Source organism: Hippocampus bargibanti, linkage group LG13, assembly GCF_051943395.1.
Source record: "Hippocampus bargibanti isolate YZ-2025 linkage group LG13, ASM5194339v1, whole genome shotgun sequence".
NCBI lineage: Eukaryota > Metazoa > Chordata > Actinopteri > Syngnathiformes > Syngnathidae > Hippocampus > Hippocampus bargibanti.
This window is the reverse complement of record NC_142746.1, coordinates 9931000-9953143: the sequence shown is the minus strand read 5'-3', so window position 1 is coordinate 9953143 and position 22144 is coordinate 9931000. Positions and strand designations below refer to the sequence as shown.

The following is a 22144-nucleotide window of genomic DNA, read 5'->3' as shown; positions in this document are numbered from 1 at the left end:
CACACACACACACACACACACACACACACACGGGCGCCTCATGTGGTGAAATCTCTGGATTATCCCCAATAACCTGTTTAACTTAATCCTTATCGCAAACACATGAATAATAAATCCACTCCTCCTTTCTCCTCCCTTTTTCCACTCTTTCACTTAGCTCCCCATCATGCCCCCCCCCCCCCCCTTGCATCCGTCCCACCCTCCCTCCTTGTCTCTTGCCTTCTCTCTCTCTCCTCACACTTGCTTCATCATTTCAACCAAGCGCACCCCTGAAAAAGAAGCTCACTGTTACTGCGTATGCTTGGTGGTAGTGGTCTTTCCCTCTAGGACAGGAAAACAAACAGTAGCAAGAGTGGACACAATAACAATAAAAGGAAGTGGGCAGTAACCTTTTTTCCTTTTTTTCTTTTTTGGGGTTTTGTGAAAGACACTAAGGGTAAAGTACAAGCAACAGGGAAGGGAAAAAAGGAAGAGAAGGAGAAAGAGGAGGAGGAGAGAACTTGTTGGTGCTCCCAAAACATACCCTGGTTGCCCTCTGGGAGTGCATTTGGCTGGTGGTCATCACTTCTCTTTCTGAATCTTGGAAGGGCGGTTGGTAAGAAATCGATTTTACGAGGAACCATACGGGATTCGCAAAGGATTTGGAGGTTCTCGGACATCAAAACACTGAGAGGTAAGAGTTTAATTCTGCTCACAGGATAGTTCATTAGAGACACGCGCGGAGTTAGTTGGCATGCAAAGGCAACGTTATGCATTTGATGCTGTTAATTTTAGAATACACAAAAAATCATATTGTGAGAAAGAGATCTTGTGATGATTCGACTCACATGGCCACTTTATTTGGCACCCTTTGACACACCAGACCAAAAAAAACAATAATCACAATCTCCCACAAAGAGCCAAAGGTCAAAACTTTAGTTTGTTTTAGCTATGGATAATATCTGATTCTGATGTTTTATCATTCTGACATGATTCTGGAATGGTAGTGCTTAATTAAAAAAAAAACACCTTGGATCACCCAAGTGTAGGTACTACGGGTAATTTCTTGGGCTCCAAAATACCACACGGTGGCACCACATCTATACATCTATCTAATTTTGCCTATTAGACATGGCTTCGACCCAAGCAATATATATATAGTTAACATAAAATAATAATACAACACATCAGACGTCAGACACAGACAGTTGTGCAATCTGAACCACTTTTCCTGCATACACTTTATTGTTTGAAGCAGTGATAGAGAATAGGAGTGTTTCAAAGGGTCACTTCACCGTTGGATCATATACGTCATGCTGAAGATGAACACAAATCTTGTACAAGCTAAATGTGAAAGCTGTAGCGTCCATTGACCAAAGAGAGATTGGCTCACATCTCTTGACCCATGTAAATCCGGTTCAATTCCAAGCGGCAACTCTCAGTTCTACAAATGCATTTGTGCTCTGTGCTGATGCTCCATCCATTCATCCCACCCAAATCAAGCCTCAACCCACCAACCCAACCCAACCCAACCCACCCAAACCATCCATCCATCCATTCATCATCCACCCATCGTCTGCCCAACAGCACTGAAATTCCCACTGAACAAATTTCAGCCGCAAAAAAAAAGGCACTGACATCCCTCCCAATCAAAATCAGTGCTGTTATTACACACACTTCCGCAGAAATACTTATATTTTATATTACAAGTGGATATATTATTTTAGATATTTTAGATTATTAGATATATAATTATGTACAACAATATACTATTATGCCTATGCAGGTGCTTATACTGCATATGCCGTTCCTTCTCGGAACGATTACAACCAAATTCAAAACGGTACCCTTGTGCAGTTTTGTGTGAATTTAGCCACTCAGTAGCCGATGTGTTGCCATCTCACGCGAAAGGAAGTTTTCAGCGATTTTTTTCCAATTGCGGTATCTGCACAATTTATTTATCTTCCCCCCTGCCCCCTTTTCTCATCTATGGATTTGTATCAGAGAGGGAGACAGAGGTGATTTGATTTGTTGTTTGTCTGCATCGGAAGCCATCCATCCAACTAAAGCCATTGGTCTAATTCCTGGAGAGGCAAATATGTAGTGGGGGGATGGGGGTGCGGGGGGGTTGGGAAGTAAACTGAGAAAATCCTTTGGGTACCATCTGGGAGACTTGGCTGTCCCGCCGTTACACACATGCACAGACACGCGGGCATGATTAGAGGCATTCATTCATTCATACAGATGGATGTCAGAGTGCTTGACAAGCTGTCCAGCTGTGATGATAGCGGTTTGGCAGAAGTCGCATGCTGATTGCTTTGGGAAAGATCACCATTGATTTAAACTGACATTTTTGCATACAAATGAAGAGTAATAATAATAACAATAACAATGCATTACATAAATTAAAAAAATACTTCAATTTACATAAATTGTTGCTGTGACATATAATGTTATTTTATTAAAATACATTATTTTCTTTTTTACGTTGAAAAAAATGCAAACTGCTTCTAATACAGTCTTTCATGTTTCGAGTCTTGTTTTACTTTGAAATCATCGTTTCCTCTAGTTTCAGAAACCTTACTTCCTGTACCCGCATTTCCTGGTGATAGCACTTATCTGTTTTTCAATTTGCATTCTTTTCTCATTGTGATATTGCAAAACGTCATCAGTCACCTCCCATGAAATGTTCCAATTGAAAGTACAATAAATAAATAAATAAATAAATAAATACTTTGCATACCCGGACAATGTTCTTGTCAGCTTGCTTAAACCGAGAATGCATCGGTTGGTGACTTGTGAAGGCTTAGCTAGGAAAATATCCTATGATGTGTTTGTGCCGCTACAATGGAAATACGTCTTTGGCCCATTGGTTGTGTATATAAATAGTCCATGTTTACTGTGTCCCTTGTCAAATAGTCTCCCGCCCAGCCCGTGTTTGTGAGTTTGACCTTTTTTCAGTCAATGCCTTTTTGTTTCTTGGCTTCCTTCGTTATTTTCCATTTTTTTGTTGTGATCATTGTTGCTATTTTTGTCTTGAAATGTAACCAGCTTTGCAGAGATTCCAACTCGGTACTTCCTTGTACGATACAGTTTGTTTCCCAACATGGCTGTGATGTTTTCGTTGAAACTTTAGGATCTCTGTTGAATAAATCCAATGTCAGTTTTGAAACTAAAGAAAAGTACTGCAATGTGTTCCGAATGGCGGGATTGCTCCCACTAAAGTATTATATACTGGAAGAGTTGACCATCATGACAGTATAATAGAACTTGACATGAATCAAGGAGCATTTATTTTAAATGGCTCGAAATTTTTATAAGTTGTCGATAATGACGTCCATTCAATTGCCGAAACTCCGTTTAAAGATGGATAACCATTATTCTCACCACCACTCTGCACACCAAAAACTCTCAGTTCCATTCATGGGCCATAATTGGTCTTCATTAAAAGCTGGCCGAGGCCGTCAATTGTGCCCAGATGACGGCTGGTTATTAGCGTCAGACCAAATGATGGTGACATTGCCCCGGACAACCTCCACGCACTCGTCTGACTTGACAAAGCGCACTTTATGAGTTTGTGTGTGAGTGTGTGTGTGTGTGTGTATGTGTGTGTGTGTGTGTGTGTGTGTGTGTGTGTGTGTGTGTGTGTGTGTGTGTGTGTGTGTGTGTGTTGCACGTGCTGGAGTGACTTGCAAGCAGACAGATTGTTTGAAGCTGCTTTGCGATTAAACCTGTTTTAATCTCAACACACTCACACACGCTTACAGTTGTCAGAGGGTAAAAGTGGAGCTGTGTCAAAAGCAGCTTTTACAAAAAAAAAAAAAACAAGACAGAGCAAAAAGCATCACTTTTGTTGGGGTAATTCGCTAAACGAACATCTTTAAACATCTTTTTGCATCATTTTGATTTGGTTTGGACTTCCTGATACGTCATCCTGCCTGCCTTTACATGATGTCACATCCCATTACGTCACATCCTATTGCGTCGCACCGTCTCCATCATATAAATGCTCTCCCAGTCCGTGCCTCTTTCTCTTCCTCCTTCCTCTTCTTTCCTTTCTGCCCCTTCTCGGCTGACACCGCGATGCCCCTGCTGTCTACAAGATTAAACTAACTTATTCTGCCCAACACCTGGCTTTCTGCTGATTCAACCATCCTCTGCCATCAACACCTGAAAAGCTATGAACTAGGAACGAACGATCACGATAGACCCATTAACTTTTTATTCGATTTGCTTTTGGAGCAATGGCAGCCAAAACCTTCAAATCTTCTTTTAACCCAGAAATGTGCACAAAACATTCCATCCTCAAATAGCAAAGATGAATTAGATTGTTTAATATATGATATGACTTGATTAACACAAATAATCATCTCCAGACCAACTAAGTGAAATTGGAGGCCAAGGCCCAACAGCTGCCTCATCCCTCTGCAGGACAACCGACATCACTTTTTTGTTTCCTAACTGACATCAGAAAAACGTTTTATAGCATTTAAAATACCTAAAACACGCAGTATGACATTTTTTAGTCAAATGCAAAACACCAATAAAAATGACTTAAAGTGTGCTGAAACTGCAAAAAAAAATTAAACCGGAAGTATCCAGTTTCAGAAGGTCGTGGTGTTCGTGGTGTCACGCCAAGACGTCTTGCCTTGCTCAAGAATCAAAACAATGGCTTCAAATTTGGAGAACATGCTTTCTTGTTACTCATCATGTTATGAATATGATTGAAATAGTTCTGAAGAGGAAAGCATACATGTTTGCAATCGATTAAAGAATTTATTCCGTGTCATTTTGAGGTATCTGGGAGGTGGGAAATGTAGCACCAAAAAGAGGCAGAAAATGGCGACAAAGCTCCGTGGAAACCGGCTGATTTGTTTCCTTAGAATTTTTGTCAGCTAATATCAAATAGATGTTCGGTGCAAGACGAAACGATTCACCTTCACGTTATTTATGTTTTCCTTCTAATTTCGCCATCAACACAGATCAACACGAAGTTTTCAGACCAAACAAAGTACCGCAAAATGCATTGACGTGATACAATGTGTTCTTTGTCAGACAGGGGTGTTCCTTCAGTGACGTGACGTGATGACTCGTCACCAACTCAAAAACAAGACTTCCGGAATACAAATTTTGGATAGAACTTGTCCGCAGGCGTCGGTTGTCCTTTAAGTAAAAAAAAGATCAACTGTGAATTGAAACTTTTTCAATTGTGTGTTGAAAATGGCAAAGTTTTGTGCCCGATTTTGTTTGCGGGTGTATCAGGAAGTAGGTCACCATTGTCTGCCACTCACTGGCAGCGAGGACTGAAAGCGTGTCATCGGCGTGATTGTCTGCATGCACAAGCACTTACGTGCGCCACAGCTGCAGCCTGCGGACAACGCTCAGATATAATTACAGATATTCCTGAAACCTGTTTATTCTTTAGACACCTCGATGGTAAACAAGGTGAGGAGAATTTTTTTTTTGTAATTAATGAGACCTTGATCATCGCGCAGAGTGTGAAAAGACACCCAGCTGATGCAACAGGACAGGTGCAAAACAATTACTTAGGACATCACCATAGATACATGAAGTATATCCTACTTATGATATTGTTCCTAGTTTGGGCCACAACTTCAAAAGAACTATGAGAAAATTTAATTTAAAGCAGATTCTTTACTGACAGACAGTGTATTATAGGTGTTCAAATACCTGACATGTTTCGTTTTGGAAGGGGGAAGTACACGCCGAAACATGTCAGGTATTTGAACACCTATAATACACTGTCTGTAAGTAAAGAATCTGCTTTAAATTAGATATCAAGTAGACAGGATGAACTTAGTACAACAACTATGAGAAAAGGTTAACTCCGGCACAGCACTTCAACAGCATTATGAATACCTCAAATACACGATATGGGACTCATGTATTATTTATTTATTTATTTATTTAGAACTTTGTTGAATTGGATGGGGCATCTTTCTGGAAACAAAAAAGATGTGTTCTTTTTCCATCCATTTGGACAAATGTACTTTCTCACCATATTGCGGGATGCAGTTGCCAAGAACTATGTTGAAATGAGTTGGGGCATTTCATTTGGACAAATGTTATGCTTTGACACATCCTGTGAAATCAATGTGTGTAGGAATTATGTCGAAGTGAGTTGAGCAGCTTCATTTTAACAAAAAAAAAAGTTCATCTTGTCTTTGGGGAGGTAGGCGGGATTGGGCTGGTCCGTAGTAGGAGGAGTGAGGGGTTTCAATAAAATAAACATTTTATACATTAAAACTAATATCGGATTCAACAGTAAGCACCATTGTGAATGTATTTAAGTGACCTACAATACTAAAATCATTATTACAATCAATTGTTTTTGTATGAAACTCTACTTAATTCCACTCAACTCTGGTGAGAGATGATTTCCTTCCAAATTCTGACAGATGAAGTTAAACACTGTCGAAGTCAACTGAATAAAAGCAAATAACAAGCTTCCATGTGAACAAGACGCAGGAAGATGGTGAGTGATGGACAGGTGATGAGCACAAGACAAGACAGATGACAAGCAGGCAGAAAATGGGAGAATGAAGAAGGAGGTGAAGCAGAAGGAGGCACGCACAAATCAGGCAGCTGGAAAAGCAGGAAGGCAGAGTCATCCTGTGCTAATGACCGGCCTTCATTAGGCACGTTTCCCAGAAGGCTTTGTGTTTACACTTCCTGCGGCTGATTAAAGGGAATGGCTAACACCCGCGGAAAAAAAGGGCCTTATATGGAAAACATATCCTGACTGGCCGCATAGTTATCAAGGATGGAAATCATATTTCATATTTTTACTCTGTAATTTTACTCTCTCAATACTTTTAGTCTGTGTGTCCAAATTAACATTTAAATACAGTGTGGAACCATTGAGTCTTTTGGCAGTTTTTATAATTAAAAAAATGCAGGGTACTAATCGTTAAAATAAGGCCTATGCTGTGTTGCTATCGTCATATTAAATCACTCTAAAGATGTTATTATGAATAATTTGATGTCCTTCGTCGGTGGACTATCAGCAGTGAAATAAACCATTGTAATTTCAGGCAGTTTGTTGATAAAGAAAGAAAAAAAGGAAAGAAATAAAATAGACCTTGAACGCAGTCGCAGCACCTTGTTATTTTCCATCTTTTTGAAAAGTTCCATGAATAGAAGTCGACACCCTGCAGTAAATGAGATGAATACATTTTGGAGGAGAAATATTTAGCGGTCTCCAATTTCACTGAGCAAATAATTTAAGAAAACCCACATCCCTTTTAATTAATTTAACCGTGAAAGGATACAAAAGAGCTGGCTGACAAAAAAGGAGGACAAATGAAAAGTGGTGGTCGACGTCTTTTTTTTTAGCTGATTTACGGGCGAGGGGTTACGACGTGTCTCCACAATACGAGATTAGACCATTAGAGCGAAGCAGCTCGGTAATCCCTGCATCCGAATCTACAATTTCTCCCCGCATGCTGCTAATGGTTGACAGACAATAAAATACCATAATCTATCCAGCGGCACGCACCGGAATGGACGGAGACTCGGACAAGACTCAGATACGTCGCTAATGTTTAGCACGGAAAGGAGGTGATGGTTGTGGATAGGGGAGGAGACATTTGGGGAGATTGTGTATTTTGATAGGGGACAGTGGGGCGAGATTGGAAAGATGAGCGGATAGAGGAGAACGGCGTGGAGGTGTGACGGGTTGCAGTTGTCAGGTTTCCATGGAGCCGGACTAAAATGGAATGACCAAACCAATGTAAAATGCTCCGTATAAAAACTTCAACTGGAATTAGAACAGGAGAAGGGATAGAAATTGCGGAGGACATTGAGTGGGACAGAACGTGACCCTAAGGGCGATTGATGGTTCACCTGAGACTTCATCCTGAGAGTCATCCGAAGGAGGAAGCTGGGGTGACGAAGGGGAAGGGAGAGATTGTGGTGGAGTACGGACAATGAGGACAATGCTTGAGGGGTGGGGTGAGGTGAGGTGAGGAGTGGGGCGAGTGGTGGCACTGCGCATGAGATTGACAGAAATACCACCTACCCCCTCCCCCACCCTCAACCCCTTGTGCCCTCCTAGGTTGTAACGCTGTACGCAGCCCCGCAACATCCCTCTTATTGTCACCTTCAGTGTACTGCCTCAAACTACCCCCTTAGGCATCTCATCAGTTTCTCGCCAATCCTCATCCCTACTCTTTCCCCCTACATCTCCCCCCAGGGGAGAGGAGTGGGAGGCCGTGGCCACTCTCAGTGTCACTTCAGGCAACCAATAAGCCTCTCTCAATCTCACCCAAAGTCTCTCCGACGACATGCAACCTTCTTCACACTCGTATCTGGGAATAGACCCAGATTTTCAGATTTTCAGGGCATCGAATCCATTGCAACTGGACTGATCGGGTTGTCTATGGAGACATTTTACCTGTTATCTCAGCAGGCTTCAACAGTTTGGGCGAATCAGCTTGCTTAGGGCTGGCTGCACCAGCCTGATCTCCCTACTACTTTGTCTTTGTTTCTCCTTGTGCAGTATATGTTCTGCTTTTAACTGTGTGCTGCATGGATTATCTGGAATGAGCGTGTTTTAGAATCAGGGCGTTCACATCATGAGGTCAGTCAGCAGGAATGTTCACGTTTGTACTATATCACCGAGGTTTCTCCCTGCTGACGTCACCCCCGTTGAACTTTTCCCCGACATGGCGCGCATGCTTCATCATGTGCCGTTTGCACTTCTTTCAGATATCTTCCCTAGCGAGGACAAGAATGGTTGGAAAATGTCAAACCATCGCTTGCTAAGTGTCTGATAAAGACGACAGCGTTCTGAGTGCTCCGTTAAAAGTGGGCTGGCGCGTTTAATAAATCCCGCCGCGGCCTCCAGAGTGAAATGCTTTCAGCACCGGCGTCCTAAATGTTCCACTGAGTACAATTTCTGAGGAGCTTTAAGAGTCCTGGTTTTCCACGATAGGCCGTTCGGGACTCTCGGGTAGTGTGCGCACAGCTGATAAGTGGTTTTAATGTCACACTCTTCTTCTTCCTCCTCATCCTCATTTCTTCACCCACTCTGTATAGATCATGGCTTTGCTTTGGCTTTGGACCACGGGGCTTATTCTGACCATCGCGGCCTGGTCCGTCTCGCCCGGCGTTTCCGAGAACTTGGTGGTGGGATCGGAGAGGTGGCAAGGAGTTGCCAAGGAGATTGGTAGGAAAGAGAGCCATCCCGTCCTATCTCGGAAGAAGCGGGAATGGATTTGGAATTCGTACTACGTGGAAGAGGAGAAACCAGCGCCCATTCCCTACAAGATTGGGCAGGTAAACAAGAAATGACCTGAATCCAAAATATTGCATGTTATGTTTGTCAGCTGCATTCAACAGTAAACAGAAGGAAAATTCCACAGAGGAAAAAAAAACAATTACATTTTGGCGTAGCGGTTACAAATCTAGCAGTCAAAATCTACCAACCTGAGCAGTGTTCCAAGGGTTTTCATATGGACAAAGGATCCATCCAAGAAAATTGGTTTTGAACAGATCAAAACAGAAAGCATATATGTCCTTGTTTCCCCCTATTTATGTAGTATTTGGTAGGTCCTCGTCATCAATCCATTTTTTGTTCAATGTCTTTTTCCAGCTGAAGTCCAGTGAGAGTGTGAAGGTGAAACGGTTTAAAATTGAGGGCGAAGGCGCCGATGGCATTTTTAGCGTGGACCACAAGGGCGACCTGTTTGTGAGCAAATCTCTGGACCGCGAGGAGAAGAGTGCCTACCACTTGACCGCCAGGATGTATGACGGCAATAACAAACTCATTGAGAACTCAGGAGACTTTGTGGTCCAGGTGACTGACATCAACGACAACAGACCCATCTTCCCCAAAACTTACAATGGATCCATCATGGAGAGGTCTACTATAGGTACTTATTCTTATTAATCCAACAGTACATTGCTTTAACTGACACTGACGCATTCTGAACGAAATTGAACAAAAACATTGATTAATAAATATTTAAAATATATTTCAATATTTTTGTATCATAAAATGTATTTCACTTCATTTTAAATAAATTTCGTTTAAAACAATAAATCATTTTTCCAAGGACAGGAAAAAAGCTTCACTCTTACAAAAAATAGATGTATTTGTTTACTGACGAGAATGTTGCATTTAGGTGGGATCGAAACAGTGCAGTATTTAGAAAACAATTACATGTTGTTTAAGGGAAAAAAAACAAAAAATAATAATAATGAATAAAAATCTAAAACATACTTTTCATAATGATGATGATGATTTTGAACTTCACAGGAACAAAAGTGATTGAGGTGAGGGCAACGGACGCTGACGACCCAACCACCGCTAACGGCGAGCTGCGCTACTCTCTGACGCCCAATGGCGACCTGTCTGCCTTTGAAATCGACAGCATCACAGGTTGTTACTTTTCAGATTGGAATTTGTTCACGTCCACAATGATTAATTGAGTTTTTCACCATGATGGCAGAACGAGCGAACTAACAGGCAGAAAAGCTGGAATGGATGATGTCATTATTTGAGTCAAATTTGGCAACATTGTAACATTGTGTTAACAAATTGCCATGTGTGTACAGGTATGGTCAGCTGCAAAATGAGCACTCTGGATCGCGAGACCAAGAGTCAGTACGTGGTGGTGGTGCGTGCTCAAGACATGAGAGGAATGGCGTCCGGCAGCACGGCCACAACTTCCGTCACTGTCAGTGTCACCGACACCAACGACAACATCGCCTCTTTCACCAGACGTGAGGACTGCACATTTGTTTGCGGGAAAAGTTGGAATATTGCAAGATAATTTCAGGCAACAAACAGCCGTTCTGAAGTTTCCTTTCATCCTTCTTGTGATGCACAATATTTTTTTTTCAATCTCTTCTTTACAACCCAAAAACAAACATTTTTTTTCCTCAAAAGAAATATGGCCTTTGTATCATTTTTAAATAAAAAAAGATTTAAATCAAAGACAAAAAATATTATAACAGTAAAATAAAACAAAGGAAAGAACGAGAAATTAAAATGAAAAAATAATACTTTCAAAAATGCCTAAAAAATACATGTAAACTGCAGTACATTTTACATCCACGACACTTGTTAAAAGATGTAAACGTTCTTAATTTTCAATTTTTATATTTTATGTAAAAGAAAAATAATTATTTTTTTTAAATTATGTATTGTTTAATTTTGAATGCCTTCATTAGCTTGGGGGAAAAGAGCACTACACTACTAGTTTTGCCCTTGTGAGCTAACAACATTTTACTATTCTTGGCGTATGAATATTTTTATTCCAGTTTGTCCTTCATCCATTTTAGTACTTCCTAAAGCAATGTGTTGCATATGTCAACAAAACAACAGCTAAGAGGCCTTCTGGGAATTAAATAATGGTTGCATTTGTGTAAAGTTAACATGACAGTTTGGCACAAAATGGATTTTTAAGTACCCCAACGACGTGTTGCTGTTTTTTAACTAGAGTTGAAAAATGACAAACACAATGTTCTGTTTGTTCCATAGGGACTTACGAGTTGCGGGTTCCTGAAGACCATAAATTGAACTCGAGGATTGGCACTTTAGAGCTAGAGGATCGAGATCAGATCCAAAACAAGGAGCCCATCTTCTCCCTGCATATTGACAACAAAATGTTCTACATGGAGCTCGGTCCCAGCAAGGACGGCAACCTCATGCTCAGACAGGTGAAACACGTCCCATGAGAGCGGATTTGGAATTAGAGAAGTCTCCTCTATAAAAATTTGACCCACAAGTCAGCCTTGGAAGTAAATTTCACAATATCCGTCCAGTCTCAGTTCTTGAGGATATCTCGCGGAGAAAAATAGTTGACAGAGTTTCATGTTTGCCATTTTTTAGTGATTTTATTTTTTCTAACCATGAATTCTAAATAAAAAAGGGCGGTGACTGTTCTAGCACTGTTACAAGGCATAAGGACGACTAGATTCCAAAATCCCTGTGAACAGTGAAGCTGAACTATTTTTCAGAAGCACCAGTTTGTGGTTTGATGTGACATTTAAAGCGTCTCTTTATCCTTGGCTGTCTGCAGGCACATAGAATAAATAGAATGTGGCATCTGAGCATTACAAAATATCCAGAAGCGCAAAAAAAAAGAACATCAGCATCCAAGGCAAAAGTCATACTTTTAAATGCCCTCACACGCATTTACGCAGGCGGTTTGATAAATAACAATGCGTAGCATTGCCCGTCTGCTGAGTGGAGATATTTCATGCTCGCAAGGTTTCAGATAAAGTATTTAAGAGACATCACAGAGCACAAAATGTATTCCAATGATGCGGAAGGGAAGCCCAATCCTCTGGGTCTACGGCCCGTCTAGTCTGCGATGGGGCGCACGCTCGTTAAAGGTGTTTACCGGCCGCCTTTGGAAGTCGTCGTTACCGGGAATAATCCAGTTAGCGGCTTCCGTCTCCCCGTCCCTTGATAAAAAAAAAGAATGCAAAGTGAACGGTAAACTGCCTGTAATATCACGACAAACTGGAACAGGAACGGGACAAGAGTGTGGTGGTTGTTTGTTTACATCAAAAGGGGAAATGGAATATGAGCAGGGATGGAATACATGTGGAAAAGTCAACTGCATGGGCAAAAGTTTTGCGGCATGATCCACAGATTAAAAAAAAATCAATAAAATCCATAGTTTTTTTAAATTAAAAAAACATTTTCCCATCTCTCAATGTAACCATTTTCACACACCATTCACACTCACAGACACATGCGCATAATTTATTTTAATTTACCTCTCTAATGTCCATTTAACTGTCTTGGGTGATATTCAGGCTCTGGATTATGAGACGAGAAACAGCTACTCCTTCAGTGTACAGGTGCGGGAAAATTTGCAAGACCTGCGCTTTCCCGCAGACAACGTGGCCACTGCCGTTACCACAGCACAGGTAAATTACATTATTTAAATTAACAATTGCACGATGCTGCTTTAACAACAGCAACAATTTGCAGGTTCAATTTTAAATCATATAAACCCCAAATTTGAGACTGTTGGCCCAAGTCAATGGAGGAGGGGTTTGGTGGTGATGCACTGAATAAATTCAATTCAATATAATTTTTGATTACCTCCAAACAGACTTTAGAGGTCTTAAGGATAAATAATCCATTTGGCTCAACTATGAAAACGTTAACAAGAGGCAGCAAATGCAATATAAAGGGAAGGGCCCCCAAAATTGAACCCTGTGGAACACCAGTGTGGCTAAGTGGGTCTCAGAACAATCAAGACTAACAAAACGTCCTGTCTGCTATCATCAAAGTAAACACCCTGATGCGTGCACTGCAGATCAATAATTACAAAATAATTGAAAAAAAAGTGGATGTCTGCTTTCTGCATGGGTAGGTGAACATCAAGGTGTTGGATGTGGACGAGCCACCGGTATTTTCACAGAAAATGTACACCTTTAACGTTCCCGAAGAAAGACCAGTCAACACAGTTGGCACTGTCAGTGCCAAAGATCCAGACAAAGCTGGCAAGAGTATCAGGTAACAATCTACTGTGACACAAATATCCAATATGCAATTGTGTTTTTTTGGCTCTTTTGACGATAGAGAGCAAAATATGGTAATAAGGAGGAACGAATGCGATCGGGAAAATGAGTTGCTACTCTATGCCTGCCCTCAGGTACTCTATCTTGGACAAGGATTGCCCAATCGCTATCAATCCAATCACAGGGCAGATGTCCACCCTGAGGACTCTGGACCGTGAGCTGGAGGCCACGCACATGTTCCAAGTTAAAGCCCAAGAGGAGCCAAGTGGTGCGTCACACAAAGACACACAAATACACACACACACACGCACACACACACATCCTTTTTCACACATATACATTGAAAACAAAAGCTCCTCACAGGCAAATGGAAGCCATGTGTCGGATAACATGCACTCAGGGAGAGAGTTACAGAGGCCAAACTCACAGTTTCTCTCGCATGTGTTGGACATGCAGCATGTAGTCAATCACCAAGGAAAAATACGCATCAGACACCTTGCCAGCACACCTGGCTGAGTCTCAGAGCGAGCAGAAAATCACATTATGGCGTCTCTTTGTTCGTTTGCCGCCTCGCAAAGTAAAGTCTGTATTTTTAGATGGGCAGCCAACAGCATCCAAAGATCTATTTTTATGTTTTGTCATCATGTTTAGGGAGCACAATGGTCCCCCGAGCCCCGCTCGACAAGGTCTCCGATATAGTGAACCGCACACAGCAAGCCACTAAAGATAGTCGCTACATTAAATGACAGACATGAAAAGAGGCAATGAGCAAGGAGGCTGCTTTAATGTGACAAACAAACAGCCTGCAAATAGAAAGTCTTTTGTCCATTGGCCTGACTCATCTCAGCCAATCACAACATTTGCAGAGAGCTTTGGTAGGAATAAAAGTGAAATTAAAGCAGCAAGCAGTAATGACCGGGATCTCGCAGGTCCGCAAAAAAAAGGTGGGATGGGCGCCAGATGGCGGATTCAAAGTCTTTGCAATTCAACAGAATTGCTGCCATTAAAATTTGGTCACAATTGGAACGACTCTTTGAAGGACCCCCGGAAGGGCTAAAATAGCTCCACAATGGCAACTCCAAACCGAAATGGCAAAGATACAGTTTGTTTGACGGCATGACTTAACGAGACATTTTGGTGGTTGAGCCCACTATAGACATGGTGACCAAATAACATACTCAGAAAAAAAATTGATTCAGGATTTATTACCATGATTTTGTGTTTTATGACTACTCATCAAATATTACTGATGCGCTACGCGCATACTAAGTGAATACATAAATTCTTAATTTCAAAATTTTGAGTATGACATTCGAGCAACCAGATAGACAAAATTAAACGACTATAAAATATATATTTTTTTAATGTTAAGTGATACATAATCAAAAAAAAGGACACGTGCGAAGGACTTTTAGACATCTCCATAATATCCATGTTGGCTGCCTTCAACCAAAATGGTCGCCTTGCTGTATATTTTATCAAATATTTACGTCATTGCTAAGTACGGTTAATGAATGAATGAATGAATGAATGAAATGTAACCATTGCCAAGGTCTGAATTTCAAAAACCCCTAAAAATTGATTTATTTTTCAGTGACTACAAGGCGACATCTTGAAAATGAGGCTAGAAAAATCGATATGAAGGCCGTGTGACGCACATTGTGATGCCTTTGTGCCATCACCATGAGATTATTTTATACAGACCACAGTTGATTTCTTTTCAACTAGCAGCGCAGTCAAAAGCAACACCTGCAGGCAGCTCAATGTGGCGCTCAGTAATTGTTTGATGGTTGATTGCAGGTTTGGAGTCGTTTGTGGAAGTCAACATTGTTGTAGAGGATGTCAATGACAACAAGCCTGAATTGGATGTGGACGACATCTTTGTGTGCGAAAATGACGCAGTGAACACAGTAAGTTGTGTTTCTGTTCAATTAAAATAATAACAAAAAAATACAAGCTGTATTTCAACTTGAACAGGACAAACTTTATTTGTGGTGAAAGGGCATTTTAGACAAACCGTATTTTGCGGTGTATAAGACGCACCCAAAAGCCTTGATTTTCGTCAAAAGATGACCCTGCGCCTTATATGTGAAGTAATATTGAGCCACAACAGGTCTCGCAACTACTGTCAACAGCCACCAGCTCAATTTCCCACTGTAGAAGAAGTGGTGCGTAACCCCAGCCTCGACTGTAGCACTTTATAATTTTGTGTGCCGTATATTGGGAAAACCTGTATATATTTATATATTATACAGTATTTGGAAAACGTTTTTGATTAATTGAAGGTGTGCCTTACAGTCAATGTGGAACATTTTTGAAAATACGTACACCATTCATTGAGGGGGCTTCTTATACTCCAGTGCGCCTTATACACCGGAAAATATGATAGTTTTTTCAATTGAGTTGTACAGATTATAAGCCATTGTGCTGATGTTTTGAGAGCAACGTGTTGAGCTAGCTTGTTTCATTTTGGGTTCATCAAGTATTTCATATTTTGCAAAGACTAATATAGTTTCAAATATTTTTGTGCTATGTTTTATAGTGTTTATAGTTTTCTAATCTTTATGTGTTATTTTTCCATAGTGTATTATTTTTTACCAAATATTCGTATATTTGATTTATCTTTGGTATTCTATCTAGTGCTATTATAAAATGTGCATGTTTTCAATGTAATAACTATTTTTTTATTAAAACAATACCGTATTTACTTTTTATCTGCATTCGCTTGAATAATGTTCCCATGCATTTTTGTTTAATACTGTTGTGTTTGTTGCTTTCTCATTTGATATTTATTTTTGTGGCTGTGTTTTGATTTCTGCTGCAAAAAAATCTGGATTTGTTTATAGATCTTGTTTTAATGCAAGTACTATGTAACGTAATAGCCAGTGGTCATATAAAGACATATCTTGTTTTGATAGATTGCCCGGTTTTGTTCCCTCAGGTCATCGGGATGTTGAGAGCCATAGATAAGGACGACCAGCCAGCTTCATTCACCTTTATTCTGGCTTCTCCCAGCTCCAATTTCTCTATCAGAGATTTTGGCAGTAAGTTGTCATTAGTTTTCTATGTTTCTCATATCATTTTGAGCGATTTGAAGCCTTTACTGTCATGTCTGAAGCTGGAGGGAGCAAATATCGTACAGATGGGAACACATTTGGTTTTAATACTGCATTCGGGTTAGTACCAATCCAAATTTAGGGTGACATTTTACTTGTCCGAATTACATAAAATCAGGAATGCATGATCATGGTGGCAGCACCTGCCAAGATCCAAATTGAACCTGTGTTGTTTGAACGCACTGGTAATCAGCCATTTTGTATTTTCGAAGGTGGATTTGACCCATTTCCGTGAATTTTACAAGAACACATTATTCCCAGGAAATTTGCACGGCAGACACCAAATTTAAACCACATACAGCAAGCAGATGGGTGACATTGAATTGCAGATGGTCCAAAAATGGCAGTTGTTAAATTGTAAGCTCCTTGCGGGGTACCTGGCTGAATCTCTTTCAAATTCTATACATTTCTCTCATAATTTGTCTTGTTCAGTCTCGCTCGGAGTATTGTCATCAAATGGTGAGTATAGTTTTTGCTTTTTTGAATGTTGCGGTGCTGATTACCATTTTGTGTTTGGGAGGCTTTTACTGTGCGAGTTGCTTGTTCTGTAGCCACAAAGGGACATATGTCTTCTTGTGCCGGTCCCAAGCCCGGATAAATACAAAGGGTTGTGCCAGGAACGGCATCCGACGTAAAAGCTTGGCCAAAACAAACATGCAGATCAAACCTCTCAAGATAGAGGACACTGATTTGCTGTGGCGACCCCTTGAAGGGAAAAGCCGAAAGGAAAAGAAGAAGAAGAAAGAGTTGATGTTAAATAGGGAGCATCAAATTGTTACTAGTAAATGTCATTTGCACAGAAATTGCGCATGAATGCTAAAGTACTGCTGGTGAACTGAATTGCTGTGTAATTAATTTGTGTAATGTCAGCCGTGATGTGTGGATGATTGGAATAGAAAATACAGATTTTTTGCCGAGAGAATTTGGGAATTGTTTTCTTTTGTGAAAAAGTATGAAATCTAGTGAGCGTGAGAAGTACTGTCAAGCAGAAAATAGTTCCCAAGAAGATATTTTGAAGTCTGAATGGGTTCAATTGGTCAAGAAATGTGGAAAAGGGCAAGTACTGTATGTACACACCTTTTAGCTTGTTCATTGTAAGAATCTCGATATGAAACACGTGGAATTATGTATGGTAGTTGTGGGAATCGCCCGAATGTTGAAAATAGTTCCCAAGATGCTGTGAATGAGCTGAACGGTTCGAACTTGGAATGACAAAGACGTGCACTGCAGCATTTACACAATAAATTCAGAACAGAACATGTCTCACCCACACGTCCATTTTCTAAACCACTTATCCTATGAAACATAAAAACTACAAGCCTCAACGTGAATGCTGATCCTCCCACCATTTGGCTCAGAAATAGATGTCCAGCTAAGCTAAGTGAAACACTTGATTCCTAGTTGCATCAGATCTCTATCTTTGGACACAAAAGGTCAACTATTAAAAGGTGGGCAGAGATGAAAGCTGCTGGTCTCAGGTGAACCGTTGCCATTTAATCCGAGTCTAACCTGAAATAACATGTCGCACGGCAGAAAGATAAACAGGAAGGGTGGGAGTGGCTTCATCTATTTCGTATGCGTCGCTGCCCGAGGTGGGGGCCAACATGCTGTAGCAATGACGGAGGGTCGACAGATGAGGTTGATTTGAAGGAAAAAGATGAAAGGATGCCAGGGGGGAGGAAGATGAGGATTAGTGGAGATGGATGGATCACTGGATCGAGGATGATGAATAATAATGATAATGGCACTCACCAGACCCCCACCGAGGCTCAACACCCCGAAACATGTTCATCTTGAAAAAATACTATTAAATAATCTACAAACGCAGATTTGGGTTAACTGAATTTGTAATTGTTTCCCCAAATTCATAACGGCCCTCGAGGGGAAACCGTAACTACAATTTGGCCTGTGGCAAAAAATGAGTTTGACACCCCTGCTCTAATCTAATTGATTTGAAATTAAAATACTTTTTTTAATAGATGAATGTGAGGCTTAAATTTAGAATGCTTTAGTCAAGATTGGTGTAAGGAACATGTACACAAGCAAAACTTTGAATATTTTCTCATTTGGGAAATGAAAATGGTTGATCATGACCTGAAGAGTTTTGAGAATAAATCGTTTGAGAAATGTGGAAGATTTAATCGAGTAAAATAATCCAAAATGTATCAATTTGGTAAAAATGTGGGGTTTGCATCGTGAAAACTGGAATGCTTTTGTTTCTTTGCTTGCATCTGAATGTCATTTACAATTGTTTGTAAATAGTTGCACATGCTTGTGTACAACAAATTCAGTAGCCTTGTGTATGATGTACATAAATCAAGCCGCCAGGCCTTGCCTTACTGGACTGTAGAAAATATTATCAATTGAGATGTTCTATTTCGAAGTGGAAATGGTTTTAATCAAACTAGAAATAAGGAGGAAAATAAACATATCTACGATTTTTTAATTGGGGCAAGCTTTTGATGACATTTTTGGTAACTTGGTGAATAGAAATAGCTTGCAAGATGGCAGAAATGAGCCAAACAGTTTGAAGTTTGAATCGATCAAGAAATGTGCAAGGTTGTTTAATATGTAAAACATCTTTGATTTTGAAAATTGTATTGTGAAAAGTATCCGGATTTTATCAAGTGTGACTTTTGGGAATATGACAATTTTTGTAACATGGAAACTATCAGCCCAAAATTTTTTTGCAATGCAATACATAAGCTTTAATGGTTTGAATTGGTCAAAAAATGTAAAGGGAGGAGGGAACTAAAATCATTTTAGAGAAAACTTTGGAACTACATATAAAACAAGTGACAATGACATAGACAATGTCATTGTCTATGTCCCCCCCCCCCCAAAAAAAAAAAAAAAAAAAAAAGTCTCTTACAGATATTTCCAAAAGGTGTTTCAGAGGATGGTTGGATTTATAGACACAGGGGAGGCAGGAACATGAGCAATGAGTGCATTTCACATGTCATGCGTTGTCTCCTCGCACCACTTAACACTCGCTTTACACACACAAGAGCTGCAAAGTGACGGTGCGTCAAATATTCATGTGCTACAAGGCGGCTTTCATCACCTCGACCGGGTCTGAGTTGCCACCTAACCTCCCAATAGCAACACCACTCCCCTCACTCTCATGTCACTTACTCTGTTGGCGTGGAAATAGTGACAACCACTGGTGCCAACATGGATTTCTCTGCATTAGACGACCAAGCAAACACACAAGTGCGACTAGTCGGGATAATGAGATTCAACAAAGAGAGTGAAGAAAAGACTGTCAGAGCGTTCGGCACCATTCGGGGACACCGCGGAGACTTTGCAGTCAAACAAAGACGAGGGAGAGGGGAAGGTGCAGGACAGAAGATGTGTAGATCTTTTATTGACACACCCTTCGAGAGTCTTTGCGTTTCTTCATTGGACAGTAACATAAAATGGAGGCTGTCTAGTGGGATGTATTGTGTTGTGTTTGGAAGTGTGTTGTGAGAGGCGAGGGACAGCGAGTTTGAAATGCACAACATTGCATTATTGCAACTTTGATGACTACTCAGCGTGCTCACACTCGTCAACAGGAATCAGACCATGCTACAGCGTGGTACGACTGACTACACCTAAACTTTACCGGCTGGGGTTGTCAACTGCTTAAAGAGCCATATTGCCCCCCCCCCCCAAAAAAAAAATAAGAACAATTTTCAAATAATAAATAAGCCTTACACTGAAGGCAACACACTGTATATTTCTATATTAGCAATCGAAACCTACTATCAAAGTGACTAAGATGGCTACAAATACAAAAGGGCCTGTATGATAAATATTTTTTCCCCCATGGAATCATCCAACCCCCCACGATTAATCAATTACCACCCACGCAGGCATACGCATGCATTTACATATGTATGCCATAATGAACAACTCAGCTCTCCGCACTCCCATTCTTTGCCAGTAACCTTGGTGAATTGTACATGAAAAGCAGTTTTTTTTTTCCATTTTATTTTTTTACAACAGCAACCTGCCTAGCATCCCGCTCTGCCAATCGAAATCTATGCAGACTATGACATAAGAACTCACTGTCCGAAATGTTGAAATTGAATATTTACAGTATTATATACGTATGTACAGCATTAAGAAATGTTTGGCATGTTTGTCCTACAGAAACCAAATTAAAATTAAAAAATTATTTTTGTCTGTTCTTTTTCAAATTATCAAGCATTTTTGAAAACACTCCCTGGAGCCACTAGGGCAGCGCTAAAGAGCTGCATGCGGCTCTGAAGCGGTGGGTTGTCAATCATGTGTGAATGTGTTTTCTGACTTGGGACATAAGAGCCTGAGACCACAAGGCCCCCAATGATGTCTTAAAATGTTTGAATGTCAACACATTGTGTTAGGGCTACTAAGTTCTGTGCCTCTTGGAGACGGCGAGGCCCCTCTTTTCCTGTCATTGTCAGAAATGGAATTCCTTCAGCCATTGATGGGGGGAAAAAAACGGACTGCTGATCAGGAAGCTTTGACTACTTGACAAATGGCTTCATTGTTAGACAAAAGTTTGACGTTGCATGCTTGTTTTTGCTTTTTTGTTATTCTAAAAGGGTGCCCTGTTGACCGTGGCAGGAAGTAACAAATTTGTGTCATCTGCTTGTGTTCAGACAACACTGCGTATGTCCTGGTGAAACAAGGACCATTCAACTTGGATGATCCCATGGATTACAGTGTGGATGTGAGCATTAGTGATGGAGGACGACCCATCCAGACAAGCATCACCAAACTGGCCATCAAGGTCTGTATTTGTGTTTGTGAGTCACCCAAAAAAAAATGGAACCCCGCGATTCCCTTTGTTTATTTATATCGTTTTTTTTTTTTTTTGTTTTTTTTTTTTTTTTGTAGGCATGCCGCTGCGACGCCAGACGCATCCCGACGCAGTGCAAGGCTGTGGCTCAGAAGATGGGAGTGAGCGTCCACGTTCTCATCGCCATTTTGCTTTGCATACTCACCATACTGGGTCAGTGCTAAAAACTGGAAGTTTCAAGACATAGCGGCTTTTGACTTGACACACCATTCAAATTAGATGCCGAAGGGAAAATACAATTATTATTGAGGAGGGATTCTTTCGTATATCACAAGAGGGAGCTATCATACCACTAGGAGATAGAGCAGAGAGAAAGAAGAAAATTGCTTTGCAACACAACAAGGGGAGCCATGAGTCTTAGGTGTTTAACTTCATACCCCAGTCCCGGCTTTACATTCTCTCTTTTCCTGCAACCTGCCACAAAGCACTCTGATATTATATAAAAAGTTGGAAAATTTACTGCTGGACTCTGATCCACCATTTTAGGTCGATGCCTTTCACACAAAACTTAAGACAGGGAAGGTAGCCCCTTTCCTGTAGCTTGTCAGACAAGGACAGTTAGTGTTCAATATCACATGCTAATGCCCGTTTTTAACTCTTTCCCATTTTATTTAAAAAACAATAAAGGAAAACACATAGAATAGGAGGCGTCAAAGGGGCTAGAAAGGAAGTTTACCCATGAATTTCCTGACTGTTGAGTTGCTTCCAACAC

At 40.6% G+C, this 22144-nt stretch overlaps 1 protein-coding gene across 1 annotated transcript in view; it reads left to right on the top strand.

Moving 5' to 3' along the window:
* Positions 1-256: 256 nt before the first annotated feature.
* Positions 257-22144, top strand: part of cdh5 (cadherin 5) — a 33691-nt gene continuing 11803 nt past the window's right edge. Inside the window, exons 1-13 of the mRNA XM_089012227.1 lie at positions 257-673; positions 9040-9279; positions 9596-9875; positions 10262-10384; positions 10561-10728; positions 11489-11667; positions 12775-12888; positions 13341-13483; positions 13623-13756; positions 15289-15398; positions 16430-16532; positions 21233-21363; positions 21471-21585. Coding sequence (XP_088868353.1) covers positions 9043-9279; positions 9596-9875; positions 10262-10384; positions 10561-10728; positions 11489-11667; positions 12775-12888; positions 13341-13483; positions 13623-13756; positions 15289-15398; positions 16430-16532; positions 21233-21363; positions 21471-21585 — 1837 coding nt within the window. The 5' untranslated portion in view covers positions 257-673; positions 9040-9042. The remainder of the gene's footprint in view (positions 674-9039; positions 9280-9595; positions 9876-10261; positions 10385-10560; positions 10729-11488; positions 11668-12774; positions 12889-13340; positions 13484-13622; positions 13757-15288; positions 15399-16429; positions 16533-21232; positions 21364-21470; positions 21586-22144) is intronic.